We start from the raw sequence: 17674 nt of genomic DNA on the forward strand, positions 1-17674 counted from the left end.
TGCCTTTGAGGCTAACAGAACTTGCTCATAGCAGAAAAAGGCAAAGAAACATTTGAGAAAATATTCATGACGGCTACAAATACTATATGAGAAGCTGCTGAGTGTTTGAAACAGCTTTGATTATTGTGGTCCTTTCTAATCAAGGAGAAACAATGTTACAAACATTGATTTGAGAATAAGTGGGAGTAAAAATAATGGACTTACTATCTGTGGTTTCCTCTCCAGCTAATGGTTGACCTTCACCGTGACCATAAACAGCATACACAGACACCTGATAACGTGTCTCCGGTGTGAGACCTTCCAGAATCGTGGATGTCAACTCTCCTGGAATTCTCTTTTCCCCAGACTCCGCGGTGAACATAGACTGCCAGGTGATCCGGTACTGACGGACCTTACCCGGGGCCGCAACCCAAGATACAATAAAAGTGGTGTCTGTGGGATCTTTGGTCACTAGATCTCTGGGTGAACCAAGTTCTGTGGAGAAATTGAGAGAAATATTTAATCATCAACAAAAATCAAATATAGCTGGATAGATTTTTGACTATGCTTTATTCCCTCTCATGTTTCACAAAGATAGAAAATAATGACTAAGGAGGATTCGGGAGTATCAACGTTCACGCCAAAGAATAAACCATCATCATCTATTATACAACACCATGACCTTCTCCTTTTATAATTAAAGACCGTTGGGAAAAATCTTCTAACCTAATCACAAATTCCGTAGCTGCACCTCTCCTTGTAGCACTTTAATTTTCCATTGAAAAAAAAAAGAACATGATCCACAATACCACAATTGCAGATGTTGCACTACCTCATGTCCTCACTTATTTTACAGCTTGGGGATTTTGTTGGTGGTGTTTCATGAGGAGCAGCCAGATGCTAAGAGTGGTGAGCCTGTGTCGAGACTCTCACCACTCCCACCTGGCTGAAACTATGAGAAACCAGAACAACCAAGTGCCCCATGATGATTTTTTTTTTTTAATACCTTTATCGGATTATTTGTGGTAGGTGGTCGCTGTCAATCATTCTCATATCCCATTGAAAAGAAAATATATGAGCTGTGATTCCCAGCATAAGAAGCACTCCCTGTGTCTAATCTATTTCTCCTTCTTAGAATCCCATCCATCCATTACTGACGGCTTGGAAAGTGATCTGAACCGAAATAACAGCAGAAGATGTTCCAGCCAAGCAGAATGATCTGCACCTTGAGATTAAACTTCGGAGATAAAGAGTTCCAGAGTTTGAGGACCATGAAAAGTCAAGGCTGCACAAACTCTAGCCAGAGCATCCAAACACCTGGAAAGTCTTTGCCAAATAAATGGCAAAAGATAAATTTGATTGACTGTTCCGGCCGTGTGTGAACCGTAGGCGAAGGGAAGGAACGGAATGATTGCTTTTGCAGACGGTGGCCCACTTTTCAACATTTGCACAGGGGCCACTCCAAAAGGTAAAGCATGCATGCATGAAACACATGGTTCACAGATTTAGCATAAACTCAGGCTGACTTTTTCCACTGTGAAAAGCTAAACCTGCAAGACAGCTAGCCTAAATCAAATTATGGGCATTCCCGGTAACACCGGGAGGAATAGTATGCTAATAAAAACATAATCAAATTATGGGCATTCCCGGTAACACTGGGAGCAATTGTATGCTAATAAAAACATTCACCACATATTTTGCTTACTGCCCTCAACCTACTGTCCTCATTATATCAGTGCTAATCTCACATCAAAACCTTGGGGAAAAAAAAAACAACTGATAAATATGCACCAAAACCTTAAGCGCATTTATAAAACCTTATCTGATACAACTCAAGAATATCAAAAGAGCTTTCCCTGTTGGGTGTGTGCTGGAATAACATTTAGATTTGTAACCAGAGATTCCCAAAGCTCATTATAACAACAAATAAAAAGCAACCACAAAAATGCACCCGCACTATCTCATGCACTGATAATTATCTTCATTATTTTAAAATGCCATTTGGCCACTGAGCTCTGGACTAAGTTCAGCAACAAGTTCTGACTTGTCAAGTCCTCCCTTTCTCTAAGTTGGAAGTCATATTGCAGCTCTGCATATATTGTACATGTAGATAAAAAGGAACTTATAACAACAATATTATATAGTAAATAAGACAAAGAGAACAAATATGGTTTGTGTGTTTGTGAAAGGCAACAATGTTGTCCTTCCAAAATACATATAGGCTTTATCTTCGCTCTCTCAAAAACCTGGAAGTCCTTTGACCCACCCAGCTTCTATCGGATGTTCCCATTGGTGACATCTTTCATTATGGACAGTTGTACCGCTTCATAAGTAAATAACTGTCTTTGTTCAAGGTTGAATGGCATATTCCATTTCCTGCTGCACCTGGAGAATGTGCTTCGCTCTTCGACATTTCACAGTAACAATTCTGCCTACCCAGTGGCTTCTGTGTTGGCTAACGCCATATGGGCTTAGCCATAAGAGCATGCTTTGTATAACCCACCTACACGGACTTCACAGGGAGGGTCACTCAAAGCAAATGACCTCTGGACACAATGAGATCAGTGTTCAGAGCGTGCTGAGATCATGACAGCTTAATAGAGCCGCCTAAACAAAGTGCTTTGTCATCGGGCCTTTTCCTATGGGGGTGTGCAGCTAGTGATGGCACATATTTGACATCATTTTGGTCAGGATGGAAAATACAAAGGGAATTTTGTTTACATTAAACATTCGACAAAATGAAACCACACCTAATGTCATCTGGGCTGGAACAACATGATTGTGGTCTATAAATATGAAATGTTTACATTGCTGAGCCATTGGTTGAGAACGGAATGTCATCAATAGCTGAAGGCTGAGATCATTTATTGCAGGGCCAGGATAGTTTAATTTTATCTTATAAATCTTAATTCGCATCAAATTTATGATGTGATGACTTTGGATATCGATTTCAATAAAGTCTCATAATTGTAAACATTTGCCTTCTCACTTTAGATCAACAACAATGAAGCCTCTGTTGCATGGGTCAGAACAGAAAACTATGATGACTGTTCTCACCGGCAGAACATGGATTTTTTCCCACCACTACCTTTATTTTAATCCACATTTTAATGGAACTGACATTCTTCTCTGCTGGACACAAAGCCTTCCTTGTTGTTCATAATGCCACAACACTTCTGTCATTCTGTTTTAAATTAATCTTATTTTATTTTACCTCCTTTCTTAATGTGTTGGGCTCCAACACTCTGGCAATGATGGAGAACTTGTGCTCTCAAAAACTCTTTTAGCATATTTAACTGCATCTGAAGGTTACTATATACAAATATTTTCATACCATGCATACCTGCCATGCATGGAGCACAATTTGCAGACAAACCAGGATGATTTACGATCATCCCCTCCTCCCCACACACCCACAGATTTCCTCCTCATCAAACCTACAATCTGTGCCAAATAATTAGGTGAAACTCCTTCTTACCTTCTAATGTTGTTCCTGTACCAAGAAGAGGATCACCCAAAGCCGAAGTATAACGTGCGCTGACAAACAGTTCGTATTCAGTATCTGGTTGGAGGTTCTGAAGCAAAGCCTCGGTTGTATCTCCTCTGATAGTCACTTCTCTCCTCTCACCTGCCTCGGCAGGTTTATAGGCAATGATGTATTGGAGAACATTTCCTGGAGCAGCCTCCCATGTTAGTCTCATGGTATTGATGGTTTCATCAAACACCCGGAGGTTACGAGGAGAACCAATTACTGAGGACAAACAAAAATGAATTATATATTATCTATATTGAATGCGTAGGGAAAAAACGTTCTCAGCATCATAATTGTTTTAATTCTATTTTTTGCTCACCTTCTTTGGTTGTGCCATCCACTTGCATTTCATCCCCCAAGCCTGTGATGTACTCAGCAGACACAGACACACGATAGGTGGTGATGGGGAAAAGTTCCTCTAGAACAATGGTAGTCTCATCTCCTATAGTTTGGGCCTCCAATATTTCCCCAGCACCACTAAGTGGGACGTATGTCAGACGGTATCTGAGAACCGATCCTGGAGCAGGTTTCCAAGATACCCTGAAACTGCTCGTAGTTTCCTCCGTAACTCGTAGGTTCCGTACCCTCCCTTTCTCTGGAAAGGTAAATCACATATATGGTAAAGGTGTAGCTATCATAAATGAACAGCTAATACGTATTTACTGTACATTTGGATCTTGATTAAGTAATTCCAAATGACTGGTAATTACGAATTTACCAAACTCTCCAGATAAAGATCTTACCTTCAAGGGTAGTTTCTTCACCAGTCAAAGGGAAACTGTCCCCCTTTTCATATTGCCCAAAGACATTGACCTCATATGTAGTGAGGGGCGTAAGATGTGGCAGAATAGCTGTAGTCGTCTCACGGGGAACTGCCATAGTAATATAGTCTCCGGTAACATCTTCAGCCTTACGGAATCGCACCAGGTAACCCAAAACATCGGAAATAGGTGCGGTCCACGTTGTGCGGAAGCTGCGGGAGGTAATCTCAGAGAATTCCAAGTTTTCGGGTGGAAGCAGACCTAAGAAGAGATAATAATTTACATAGTAAGTGGACAATAGCATACTAAATATACTTATTGTTCTCCACTATGGAATGTATTTATTTAGTTGTACAACAGCATGCTTCATGGTCTCAGGTTATTTGTATTGCAACTTACTCTTCTTTTTAATCTTGAGAAGTTCCTGTTCAATCCTCAAACAGATGGACTGGGTAAGCTCTTTGGAAATCCTCTGGAAGGCATCAAAGTCTTCCACCTCATAGACGTGAGTGTCTGATGGTTCATTGGCGATTGCTTCCAGCTCTGACCTCACTGCATCTTTTACACCCACAGCAAAGATTTCTACATCATTATTTCTCAGGTTGGTTGCTGCGTCCTTAAAAGAGTCTGATGATTTTCCATCCGTGATCAGCACCATGACACGGGGGACATTGTCTCTCGCACCACGGTTGGTATTAAAGATCTTGTCCTTCACGTAGGCCATAGCCTTGCCAGTGTTGGTGGAACCTCCACGGTAAGGGAAAGTACGGACAGCTTTGACAACGGCGTTAATGTCATGATGGCTGTTGAGCGCAAACTCAGTGTGTGGATCTCGACTGTACTGGACCAAACTAAGCTGGACCTTGTTGGGGCCAACGTCAAAGGAATTGACCAGTACCTCCAAGAAGGCACGGACTTTGGCGAAATTTTGTAATCCAATACTGTATGAACCGTCCACCAGCAGAACCACGTCAGCCTGCACATCCACTCCCAGCGAGCATTCTAGAATGACAGCAGGTATAATTGAGTTAAAGGCAAAATAACATCAAGAATGACAATAAATCACACAAATCTTCTCACCTGTTCTCACTTTGACGGGCTGTGTCTTCTCTGTAGCCATGACGGGTTCGCTCGGTGTCAAACCCTTGAGGGCATACAGGCTTATCTCGTACACGGTATCAGGAGCGAGATCACGAACATTGATGGAGTTCTGCATCACGCTTATGTACAATTCTTGACGACTAATGCCAGGCAACAGGGGAACCAGGACAAGCTTATATCCTGTGACATATCCCTGTGAGGCATCCCACGTCACCCTCATTGACTTTGATGCAATTTCCGTCACTTGCAAGTTGGACGCCGGCTCCACCACTATGAACCAGACGAAAAAAAAATTCAGCAATTCGGACACTGCAATAACTTTCCAGCACTGAATTTTATAAGCAGAATGCGGGACCTACTTTCTTCACCGCTAACGAGAACGCTGAGCTGCTCATCAACACCAGAGCACACTTCTGAGATGATCTTTTTCTCGACATCTTGGATCATATCAAAATTGGCTACATTGTACACATGTTTGTCGTACGGAGCGGAAGCCATTTCTCTAAGTTCATCATCATCTGCACCTTTGATACCTGCGATGGATAAAGAGAAATTAAAAAAAAGAATAATTTATGATATCACTCTTACAATGGACCATCAGTGGAAAGTCAGGAAGTTTCCAAGAACATGCTGATAGGACACATGGGAGAGCAAAATAAAAACTCTCGTTATGAAACACATACCTAAGACAAATATTTCCACTCCAATGTTCCTAAGTCTTCTAGCATGCTCCTCCACTGGATCCTGAGATTTTCCATCAGTGATGATCATGGCTATCTTTGGAAAAACTTTCCTGGATCCAGTTTCCTCCGTAAAGATGTTTTGAAGCAAGTACTCAATGGCATCACCTAAAGACAAAGGTATAAAGAACATTCTGTATTCGTCTTTCTTCATTCTTTTGTGAAATTGACTGAAGATCTCCTCACCTGTCATCGTATTTCCTCCCTTGTATGGAAGTGAGTTGATGGCTTGGATCAGGTCTCCTCTCCTGGTGTAACGTGTCAGAGGGAACTCTGTGCGAGTATCCGTACTGTATTGCACCACTGCTACACGAGTTTTATCCTCGCCGATGTCAAAGGCTCCAGCCAGGCTAGCGATAAAACTCCGGATGTGCTTAAAGTTCTCTCTGCCCACACTCCATGAACCGTCAACCAGAAAAACCAAATCTGCAATCGCACTGACTGAGCACTCTGTAGAAACAAAGAGTAGAAGTGTGTTAGAGTTTTATTGCAGAATTTAAACTGACCTAACCTAGGGATTAGTGTAAAAATATTTTTAAACTGACTATTTTCTTCCGAAGTGGATCCTGACACCAAAGGAAATATGTGTGTGCCAAAGAGTGGCTTTGGTATAGTCATTCCACCCTGAAGCAGCCGTGTGGACCAAATATTTACCAAAAGTCCCAGCTGCAATATTCACTTTTTAAAATTCCGCATGGCTGTTTGTAGTGGATTGTATTTTCTGTTGGAATAATGTTTGCCTGTTATAATTTCTGACAATCTTGAAGGTACACATGATATTCAAATTGGTTTAATTCATTCCAAATGTGTCCTTCTTTTTTTCATCTGAAATTCTCTGACCAAATGTTGGTAATGTGAAAGACAGTGAGTGCTTAGCTATGAACAAGTCAAAGTGAAATCTGGAAGTGGTTTCCAAAAGAATCAACAGGTGGGGGGATTTTCAAGATGTTTAAATCCCTATGACGTACTTTGTCGGACGTTGCCTGTTTCTACGGGGTACAATGAATGTGTCATTCCTGGGTCACCCTCCCCTTCCTGCTCTCTTCCCCCTCCATGACGCACAAAAGAAACCTTGTGTCCTCCCGTGAAGCCTGAAGCCTACTTTTCCTTTTTTTCATAATGTGGCAACTGCTGTTAATTAACGGAATCACTGCCTTCCCAACCACTGTCAAGAACGTTATGCACTCATTACCCAGAATGTAAAATGACTAAATTATTCCGGGGGGGGAACGTACAATGACGACTGTCATGATTTGAGAAAGAAGCGAGAGATGGAGAAGCGCTGAAAATATTTTGGTTGGCACTTGAAAAAAACACTCACTTATTGCATTTGACGGTGGCCTTCGAACTCGTCCACTGGAGTTACTGGATTGGACTGAAAGACAAGAACACTTAGACAGTCAACAGAACCCATTGTTGTCCCGATCCTCTTGCAGTATTTTCTCAACAGGCGAAGATAATCAACACGTCATAAAAACAAGTCAACACAATCAGAACCAGCTGCTTGCACATTCAGTACTACCGTATTCTCCGGACTATAAGGCGCACCTAAAATTTTCTCAAAAGCCGACAGTGCGCCTCATAGTCCGGTGCGCCTTATATATGGACCAAATTCCTAAATTTAAACTGGCCCGAAGCATTGTGTCATGAAATCAATCATGAGTGGCCCGCTAAAGACTATGAATCATGAATCAAATATGACTGTGGATCATTATTTTGTGATTATAAAGTAATTTGTTGCGTCTGAAGTTCAAATAAAAAAGATAAAATGGAGAATGATTTAATTTGGATTAAAAATCTGACATAATATATTAATGGTGCGGCTTATAGTCCAGTGCGCCTTATAGTCTGGAAAATACGGTATATGTTGGTGCATCCACTTTTCCCCAAAAAAATCACTTACTGGTGAGTCGCCCAAAGATGGGAATACTCTCCTCAGATCCATAATAGGAATTGATGGATACTGAGTAGTCCAAATCAGGGGTCAGGTTAGTGATTGATGTGGACGTAGTATAAGCATTAAGGGCAAAATCTCTTGTTGGTTCATCTGCATAAGAGATAAAACAACAAATCGAATGTTAGGTTGTGTTGTCGGATTAAATGACCTCAAAATACGCGGTCTTTACTCACCTGCTTCTGAAGTAATCTGTACTCTGAAGCCTTCTATTCTTGTCGAGGGTCTTACCCAAGACATTTCCACTGTGTTCTCATTTAGAATTTTAAAGTTCAAGTCCGAGGGGGGATCCACTGGAAAACAGATGAATCAGTATTAAACACAATTACTTATAGTAGTTATGTATTTTTATGGTAGTATTTTTGATCGAATATAAGATGGAATTTCTAGTCAAGCATTCACATGAATCCCAACGACAAACACTTCACGGTTGAAGTGAGCTTTTTTTCGTTGTTGGGAAATAGACACAAAGCATTGATGCCCATGTGTCACGTGACAAGTACAGAAATGTGACAACAACCAGAAACAGTGTGAGAAGCCATTTCCGAGTAAAAATGGCATTTGTTTGAGTTGTCCAACCACGGAGGCCAACAACTCAAGCACTGGCAAACATAACATGTGCACGACTCAAACATAACCATAGTGCAAACACGAACGTGAACCATCCAAATAACATGCTGAGTGCAGTCATCACAACGCATGCAACGACCACTTAAACCACAAAAGTTGATCCCAGCATGACAAAAACACAACTCAACTGCAAGTTACTGATTATACAATGGAACTCAAGATGCCATACTGAAGTCTAAATGCAATTGAACACTATATGTTTTATATACACACAGTATATAAACATATTCCATTTTGTTTATTTGGTTCAAAAAAACAGTGGCACATATCCATTGCAAACCTTTTAAAAAAGAATACACAATTTGTCACACGAGACTCTTGTGTACTTTTTCCACAACAGCATCAACATGTTTTTTTACATGTGCAATATATACATAGTCTAAAAAAATAAAAATAAAGGACATACAGTATATTGGGAAAGAAGGCAATTTTCGGATCATGCATCATGTACATGTGAAAGTTGTTCAGCTTGACAACTTTGATGGACTTGCTTCTCCATGTACAGTTGGGGCCACACAGACAGATGACAAATATATTTTACAATGATATTCCCAAACTAAAAGCCTACAATGTAGTTCACTGTTATTAAACGAGTATGTAAGGTCTGTGAAAATTTGCATGCATAAATTCCTCTCAAAGTGCCTAATATTTAATCTAGCATTCACATTAGCTGTCTTATAAACAATTGCATATCTTGTAATTAGTGTCAGATATGTGCCAATATGGCGGTGAGTGAGAAAATAAATCATCATCAATAAACTAGAATTACTTATTAAAACTATCTGTACTGGAGTAATATGACTCATTTAAAACAAATAATCATGCAGACAATTTTAGAAATCAGGAGAGCGTTTCTACATGAGACCGCATGGTAGCTATTACTAAGAGTTTTCCATGGATATCATTGTAAAATACATTTTGGGGAAGGAAACCATAGTTTGGTAACTGAATGCAAAGGCAGATGATGAACAGGAGGTCATCAAATAGGTAAAAACTGGGATTGGAGGATCACCAACCTGTCTTATAAACTCAAGGAGCCCCGATGGAACGTGTCGGCACTCAATTCTCCACGAGTTCACTGCTCCAACAATGGTATGAAGGTGTGAATAATGTGTGTGTGTGTTCAGGAAATGGCTCAATAAAAATTGTTTAGGGAAGTCTTCAGTTGATGTATATAGTTTCTTTTCCTGGAGTTTAAATACACTTGAGGACCAAAGGTGGTCTCTGGTGTGTTTTTAGGAACTTGTGGCTGTTGGCGTTCTGTCCCATCAGTTTCTAATAAAGGACACCCGCTCTGAGTCTGGCTACTGTTCTCTGAGTAACCTCAGTCTCCAGGCAGCCAGCCACCCTGGTTTGAGCTACTGCCAGAAAGGGAGACCAGGGAGAAGGGGAAGGAACAACGACCCTCCCATGGAGGCAGGGAAAAATGCCAAAGTCATTCAGCAACATGTGCTGACATTAAACATTACTGCATATTCGCTTTCCATACATTTCGCAAAGTCAGCGTTTTTGCAAATACCCGCAAAGGAGGTCGAGAAAGGCTCTTTGTGTGTCTCATTGCTGTCTGAGGATTCATTTGCTATTCTCCTATTTCATCTTTCCATTCGTGCAGTGGAGATATATGAGAAGAGAGCTTAGACTCCACTCACGCTGCCAGAAAGCTTTATAAGGGAGGAAAAAATGACAACGTTTTCCATACCATATTTGACGAACTTTTTGATAGCATATTTGAGTCGTAAGTTACTTTTTGTTGTCAACTTTCACATCCTATAACGAATTACATTGCGTGTACAGGAAAATACCATTCATATAATCTAACTTTACACAGAATAAATGTCACATCTAATTTCTATCATCAATGCAGTTCAATAAATTTAAATAAAATCGTGACGGTTAGTCGAGATTGATGTTTTGTAAACCATACTGATTAATTTTCAACATGATATGAAGACTTCAATCCACTGTGCGTTACTGATTTTACAAGTGTCTAATCATTTTTTCCAGTGTCCTATTCGGATTCAGCAAATGTCACCATGGAAAATAGCAGACATACAAAGATATTTAATGGTGAAGCACTAAGCAATAAAATCTGATGACGTCAGTGTTTGCCCTGCTGTTTTAAGACATTTAATTACAAGTTGGAAATGGAATACAATTTTTTTGCTGTTGATTTGCTACTATTTGCCATATTGTAACATTTGCTATGAATAGTTAAAAATCATTTGAATTGCAGCTTTAATGTGATTCAATATTGAGTCACGGCATTTAAATAATAGCCGTGGGTCACACAGTCAAGCATACACATAGAATAACAACAACTTTATTGACTTCACCGTTACACATTGTCATATAATCGATGACATTTAAATAAAGGTCTATCTCCTTGCAACACTAACAACTGGAGATAAGAAGAGAGGGAGGAGTAAAAGAGAGAGAAAGGGTAAAGTGTGTCTCATTAGAGTGACTGACGGGTGTGCTTGGTTTACCTTGAGCATCGATGGAGGATATCAGAGCTGCAAACAAGGCAGCTGTGGCCAGACACAGCCCTTTCTTCATTTTTAGACCTTGGGGGTTAGCAGGGCATCAATGGGTCTGGATAAGAGCCAGGGATTTAGAGTTAGTCTGAGTAAACAGCGCCCCGTGTGTTGTGTTTATATATTGCATGGTATGGATGTATTTAATTAGCTGTTTAAAGCGGTCAAGATTGGAAGTAGTTTGGAATAGACACAGTCAGCTGCAGGGTATTAGCACAAAGGATGCAGCCTAAGACTCGAGAGTTAAGATATTCATGAGGTTTGCCGTTTATTAATTTGAAGGTCTTAAACCACTTTACTTAAAACACCGCAAGTCTTCATTTGAATTTAAAAGCTGCAGCCCAGCTGCCATAAATTGACAAAAAAATAAAAACACCATCTACACCAATGGGCAATAGTCTTCAATTACGTACTATCCTCTCGGTGGTTATCACAGATGCATGAGCAGTAAATTAATAGACTGGTAATATTAGTTGTGAAATGTTTTTTTTTTTTTTAATTGGATAGAAATCTACACAAAATGAACATGCAGGATACATTTTGCTGCCTCAAAATCAATTTAACTGTTAACTTTGAGGAGCCAAATCACTAATTTGGCCCTTCTTCTATTTTTCATCTACAAAAGATTTGATAATTGTAAATTATAGCTCTGTCCATGACAGATAGATAGATAGATAGATAGATAGATAGATAGATAGATAGATAGATAGATAGATAGATAGATAGATAGATAGATAGATAGATAGATAGATAGATAGATAGATAGATAGATAGATAGATAGATAGATAGATAGATAGATAGATAGATAGATAGATACATTAATAGATACATTAATAGATACATTAATAGATACATTAATAGATACATTAATAGATAGATTGAGAGTTGGCAAAATATTTTCAAAATTATTTGCAAATAAAAAAATAATAGCTAGATTGATGGATAGACGGATTGAGAGTTGTCAAAAAAATCAAAATTATTTGCAAATAAAAAAATAATGGAAAAAAAACGAGAACTCTCTCAGTCAATTAACTGTCGAAAAAGTCAATAAAAGTATAAAATAGGACGGCTCACCTATTGAAGAAGCCAAAAGATGGAAAGATGAGAATTCGAATGTGCCTTGGGTGAAGAAGCCTCCTTGTGCGCACCTTCTTTCCTCTCTGCCTCCTGCGCGCTCCACCAGCAGATGTCCAAGGAGGAAAAACTTCCTTCCAAGTGGGAAGATTCTCTCCACCACCGGCTTCTTAATAGGGGGGCAGTTCCCAACTCTCAATTTACCATCATTTTGCTCTCTGACGACTTTCCCCCGCCTGTTACTTGATATATGTCCCCCTGCTGGGACCGCGCGGTTCCTTGGAAATTACATTTTTTCCTTCAAATTCCATTGGTCTGGCGGTTTATTGAGTTTCCAGCGCCAACGTGACCTCACAGTAGTTTGGCCAGACGACACTGCGGGGGTTGTGCGAACTAAGAAATACAATTTATTTGGATATGTATCAAGTGATGAGTCAAATTGTTTGCTCTGGGGAAAGAAACCGACAGGCTCCTTCTGATTCATTGCCTGAACCTAATATGCTCAGAATGCTTTTAAGCATCAACACTGATGTCATCAAATGAAGAGCGTTTAGCTCATTATTTGGGTTTCACAGAAATTTGGGCATTTGTGAAAATGTCAGTTTATTTAAGAAAAGTTCAAGGACTTCATCAGGCGCCGTTCCGTATTGTGTTACTGACTGGTTGTTCTTTGGTGCTCTCTGGAGCTCAAAACTGAAAACTGCATGAGAAATGCTGGAGGAATTTTCTATATGCAAAAATACAGCTTTAGCATGAATTTTTAACAGTTTTTTTTTATAAACATAAAATACAGAAAGATGATGTGTCGTTTTAATGGCAAGAGGGAATAAGATGGACTACTAGAATGATTTTGGTGTACTGTGTGTAAGATTGGGCAAAGGGATGATTGGAGGATTTGGTGTTTTAATTTGATACATCAGATCCCAACTCTGGTTACAAATTGGACTTAGAATGTGTGTGTTTTTTTCCTTGTCTTTTCTTCTTATCAGACATGACCCATCAAGTCTCACTTAGGGAGTTTTGTGGATCAGATATTTGATCCACCCTTCTGATGAATAAGTACTGCCATCCTGTTCAAACAGGATTAAAGAGTGAAAGCTGGTTCAACATAAAACACATACTCGCCAGTGTTATTAACTATTAACTCGCACCATCCAAATTTACAGAAAAAATATTTCAAAAATAATATAGTGCTTTTGTTTTATGAGAAGTGTTGTAAACAAAAGTCATCCTTGCAGTGACCTCTCTTATAGCAAGCCCATTGGGCAATGACTAATGTCCCCATACGTACTGTTTTTAACTAGGCTATCTAATTTTGAGTTAAAAACTGTAACGACTGGATTGGTTGCAATGGCTCGGTAACTGTTTAAAAAAAAGACAGCTCAAATGTTTCCAAGAAAGTTCCCAATATATGCAAAATAGGGACATCTGCTGGCTAATCTCTGTTATTACAAAGACGAATGCCAAATGATGTACAGCAAACCCCCAATATGACAGAATTTCTTCAAGAAGCAAAACAATTATATACAATATAACTTCCAAAATTACTGCAGAGCACAGTATACTCAATAATAGCTGTGTGACAATCTTTTCATCAAGTCAGGATTGCAGGTTTCCCCCCGAGTGATTTTATTCACAACAAAAACAAAATTAAAATCTTAATCCTGCTGCAACTGCACTTGTGAATATAAGAAATAGTGGAATGTGGAAATAAAATACAAACCCGCAGACATTGACAAATTCTTTAATTGGAATCTGTTAACCTTGTAAAAGCCCACTCATTTCAATTTCACAAAAAACTCCACATTTTAACAAAATTGTACTAAAACAGGTGGAAATTCTGAAAGGTGTGAGCGTGAGGTCGGGTCGCACCGCTATTCTTTTTTTTTTACCGTTTAATCTTATTCAGGTTGAGCTAGAGCCTAACCCTAGGGGACTTTGGACAAAATAAAGGTTAAGTGCAAATCATTTGGTCAACACTGATATAATTGTGCAATGTAATTTAACAGAAGAACCCTTATCACTTATCAACCACACAGAAAACTCGAGTCATTTAACAATGGAGTGTAAGTTTGTTGCATGCATAAATAATCAGATTCAGTTTTTGTACATTTATGAAAAGTGTAAAGCAAGCTGAGATTATTTGTAATTGGTCATGATGAGGGCAAACGTCTTACTACCATTAATGTTTACCAAGTTTGATGATGCACCAGAAAAGGTTTTTCTCATTTTGAACACCTCAAACCTAGAGGTATGAGGTCAATATAATGTAATAGTACATTCATCAGCAGGATATTTTGTCATACATGACATGGACAAAAGCTGACATATAATAGACATGCCCTTCAATAATTAAGCCATTCGCAAAGCTGTGCTAAGATACAACACATACTTTGATATATACATAAATAGCACATTTAAAAAAAATAAAAAGACAAAATGACATTCGCAGCAGCCAACTTGAAGCAGTCAAGACTCTGGCATTGTACTGTTATTTTTAAACACAGCTTTTGATAGGACAAATATGGGACTGCTCTTGCACAAACATACGTTTACAGATGACCAGTGTATTTGCGCTGAAAACCGCCAAGCAGTCCACAATGGACGCTGGGCAGTCGGGATCTAATTCTGAATATCTGCGCTACTGTTGCGTGAGTCATATTTATGGTGGATGATGAGCAGAACCACACCCAGGGAGAAGCAAATGGAGCCCACGGTGATGTAGGCGATGCCCAGGAATGGGTTCTTCCCTCCCATCCAGGAGATGGTGCTCAAGATCATTCGCTTGCGACCGTCAAAGCTCAGGACGGGGTAATCTGATTATACAGCATGAAGGAAATGTAAGTGGAGATTTTTGGAAAATAGATTAAAAGAAAACTTGGCCCACAGCAGTACATTATATTAACCCACCTTACAAATTCTAGCAGAAACAACACACAAAAGTTCAAACCCAAACTGGCCTTTCTTTGCAACTGTGCTGATCAGACTACAAAAGGATACTGTAGGTGATGTCCAAGGTATATCTGCCGCTAGCTAGCGTTGGGGTTGCGCTCGACTTCTTCTGGATGATCCTGTAGAGCTTGCGGAAAGTGGGTAAGGCGGCTGTGCGCATCCACACAATGAAGTCCTCATTGATGAAGCCGTTGTTATCACGGTCATCCGGGTCCAACTCAAACACTGGCTTTCTCCAGTTCACCGGCTTGTTAGTACCTGAGAAATAAAACGATCAAAATAGTACGCCTGTAGCAATTGAGAGCGGAGAAAAACACTTGACTTTTCATGCCATACTTGATAGAATTACCTTGAAAAGCGATGGTAAGATTAGCATTCCCACCAGGATTCCTAAACTTCACATGCTTGTCTGTCCACCAAGCAATGCCTTTCTTTACCAGGGGGATTCTAATTCTGGTGCCATTGGATTCAATATGATATAGAACCAAAGTGTCTGCAAAAGAAAACATATATATTGTTTTTAGAGTATGTGTTGCGGGCATACTGCTACTTTGCTTTTACCATTGAAGAGGCTGTTGGCTATGGCCCCGCAAGGAGCAATGGGCTGGCCTTCGCTGGTACGGTAAGGCTCACATTCCTTGCTCGGATTCTATAAGGCAATCAGTTTCATTATTTAATAAACATCTCTGCAGAATGGAAAGGAACATCTTTAAAGCCATACCGTCAAAGCAGAACGATCCCCATTCAGTTGGCTGTCATCCCTGGATTTCACATAACGTCTGTGATTCTGATAGAAGTTTGACAAGCCATAGTACATAAAGACGTTGCTCTGGAAAGGGGGAAAACAAACTGTTACTGAATGTGAAGATTAAAAGATGGAGTCAGGTCACTTCTCCCCTGCACTAAAATTTGAGGAATCAATCATAAGTGTCCCGTTACTTGAGCTAAAATTAGATGCTAATGGAGATTTTCTGTCCACCCCCCACTTAATGTCACTCACCAAGCAATACTATCAATATTGCACTGAAAGGTGTATTTATTATTCATTGAGTGCATGCAGAGTGCATGAGGAGTACGGGTAGGTAGGACACACCTCAAATGGCTGCTCCAAAGTGAAATTCACAGAGCAAAAGCAGGGTGTCGGATTGTCCCAGCTGTAGTTTTTTGCACAGTTATAGCATGGGCTTGACACATCCACACCGGTGTAATCAATCTGAAAATGAAACGCATAGCATCTAATAAATTCAAATAATTGTAAACAAACTTCATATTGATCGTATGCTATATAATTCAAGTCACTGTCCATTTTATTCCAAACGACATATGATACACCAATTAAGACATCTTTTAATCAGCATACATGGTCTTGCTCTATCCTAAAAATAAAAAAGAAAATGTGCAAATAAGTCACATACTCTTAAAAGCTGCTTGAAAATAATCAGTGTCAAGCCTGCTGAGCATGTAAAGCTGCATATTTAAAATTCTGATTTGTATCGGTACGTGTATGTTGTCTTTATACTCAGGCTTTCATTAAACAATGTGGCTGCTCCTTTAGTAAGACATTAACTACTACTGTTAACCTTTTATAAGCATGTAACTGGAAACAAATAGAACAGCTTGAGCTTGTTTACAAAGATGAATTCATGAATCTAATTAAGCACAAGTGCTGCTTTTTTTCTGCCAATGAACTTCTACATTAATTTGTTTTTCTAATTTTCTGTACTGTATGTTGTAGTGTCAACCGAACAAGCTAACGTAAGTAGCATGCCATATGGTTGGCACTTATGATCTTTTCTGTTGGCCTACGTGGCCGATTGCGATGACAATGAGGTTAAATGAAGCTGCAGCTGCCTGGACGTCGCAATATGACCAGAAGAAGGTTGGAAGAGAACCTGGACCAACCTCAAACTCCTTGATGTTGTTGGACGTAACATACAGGCCGATGCCAATGGGGATGAAGATGAGACCGATGACGAAGAAAGCGGGGAGTACAGTTCCAGCTGTCAAGATGGGCTGCCAAGCAGGTAGTCTTTGTTGTTTAAATGCAGTATTGTCCGGTTTCTTGCTTTTAACTACCCCAGCGCCACCATGATTAGAGGGGCCTGAGTGATGGCCGTCCTCTTCCTTAGCGTTGTAGCTCGACGCCATCATGGTTGCAATCCCTCTAAGTAAATAATACTGTTGTGGACAGCCGCTCACTCACCGTTCTGATCCACAAGAAAAACAAGATACGTAACTTTAAGGTAACCTAAAAAAAATCCCGATTAGAAATCTAAACAGTTGCTCAGAATTGCATCGGTTCTTTTGATTGTAATGGTTCCATCTTACACCAAGAAACAGGAAGTAGCTAAGCCGATAGGCTTTGACGCGTAATGTGACGTCACAAATGAACGCCCACTGACGCTGTCAGTGACAG

At 39.8% G+C, this 17674-nt stretch overlaps 2 protein-coding genes across 7 annotated transcripts in view; both read right to left on the reverse strand.

Moving 5' to 3' along the window:
- Positions 1 to 12667, reverse strand: part of LOC148385493 (collagen alpha-1(XII) chain-like) — a 47918-nt gene extending 35251 nt beyond the window's left edge. For 2 of the 6 annotated variants that reach the window (XM_088400392.1, XM_088400390.1), the window contains exons 1-14: positions 12307 to 12666; positions 11184 to 11289; positions 8244 to 8360; positions 8017 to 8160; positions 7435 to 7488; positions 6300 to 6563; positions 6057 to 6221; positions 5733 to 5906; positions 5353 to 5643; positions 4672 to 5274; positions 4255 to 4533; positions 3831 to 4106; positions 3458 to 3730; positions 205 to 474 (exon numbers count right to left, since the gene is read on the reverse strand). In XM_088400392.1, the coding sequence (XP_088256518.1) occupies positions 205 to 474; positions 3458 to 3730; positions 3831 to 4106; positions 4255 to 4533; positions 4672 to 5274; positions 5353 to 5643; positions 5733 to 5906; positions 6057 to 6221; positions 6300 to 6563; positions 7435 to 7488; positions 8017 to 8160; positions 8244 to 8360; positions 11184 to 11253 (2980 nt within the window). In that variant the 5' untranslated portion in view covers positions 11254 to 11289; positions 12307 to 12666. Of the gene's footprint in view, positions 1 to 204; positions 475 to 3457; positions 3731 to 3830; positions 4107 to 4254; positions 4534 to 4671; positions 5275 to 5352; positions 5644 to 5732; positions 5907 to 6056; positions 6222 to 6299; positions 6564 to 7434; positions 7489 to 8016; positions 8161 to 8243; positions 8361 to 11183; positions 11290 to 12306 lie in introns of all 6 variants that reach the window. The other 4 variants (XM_088400391.1, XM_088400394.1, XM_088400396.1 and 1 more) reach the window with 4 other exon arrangements.
- Positions 12668 to 14034: 1367 nt separating this feature from the next.
- On the reverse strand, positions 14035 to 17637 carry LOC148385494 (cell cycle control protein 50A-like). Its single transcript, XM_088401337.1, has 7 exons — positions 17161 to 17637; positions 16352 to 16471; positions 15980 to 16087; positions 15820 to 15907; positions 15608 to 15751; positions 15307 to 15516; positions 14035 to 15122 (listed from the first exon to the last, which is right to left on the reverse strand). Exons 1-7 carry the CDS (start codon positions 17407 to 17409, stop codon positions 14929 to 14931), a joined length of 1113 nt encoding a protein of 370 aa, XP_088257463.1. The 5' UTR covers positions 17410 to 17637; the 3' UTR covers positions 14035 to 14928.
- Positions 17638 to 17674: the final 37 nt, after the last annotated feature.

The sequence above is a fragment of the Syngnathus floridae genome, chromosome 16 (genome assembly GCF_059516105.1).
Source record: "Syngnathus floridae isolate MCC-2025c chromosome 16, RoL_Sflo_1.0, whole genome shotgun sequence".
NCBI classification, from domain to species: Eukaryota; Metazoa; Chordata; class Actinopteri; order Syngnathiformes; family Syngnathidae; genus Syngnathus; species Syngnathus floridae.

Coding starts and splice junctions, on each gene's coding strand:
- LOC148385494 (XM_088401337.1), bottom strand. CDS start 17,409: ATGATGGCGTCGAGCTACAACGCTAAGGAAGAGGACGGCCATCACTCA. Junction 16,088..16,351: donor CTTTGGAGCAGCCATTTGAG/GTGTGTCCTACC, acceptor CCCCCTTTCCAG/AGCAACGTCTTTATGTACTA. Junction 15,908..15,979: donor GGGATCGTTCTGCTTTGACG/GTATGGCTTTAA, acceptor ATTGCCTTATAG/AATCCGAGCAAGGAATGTGA.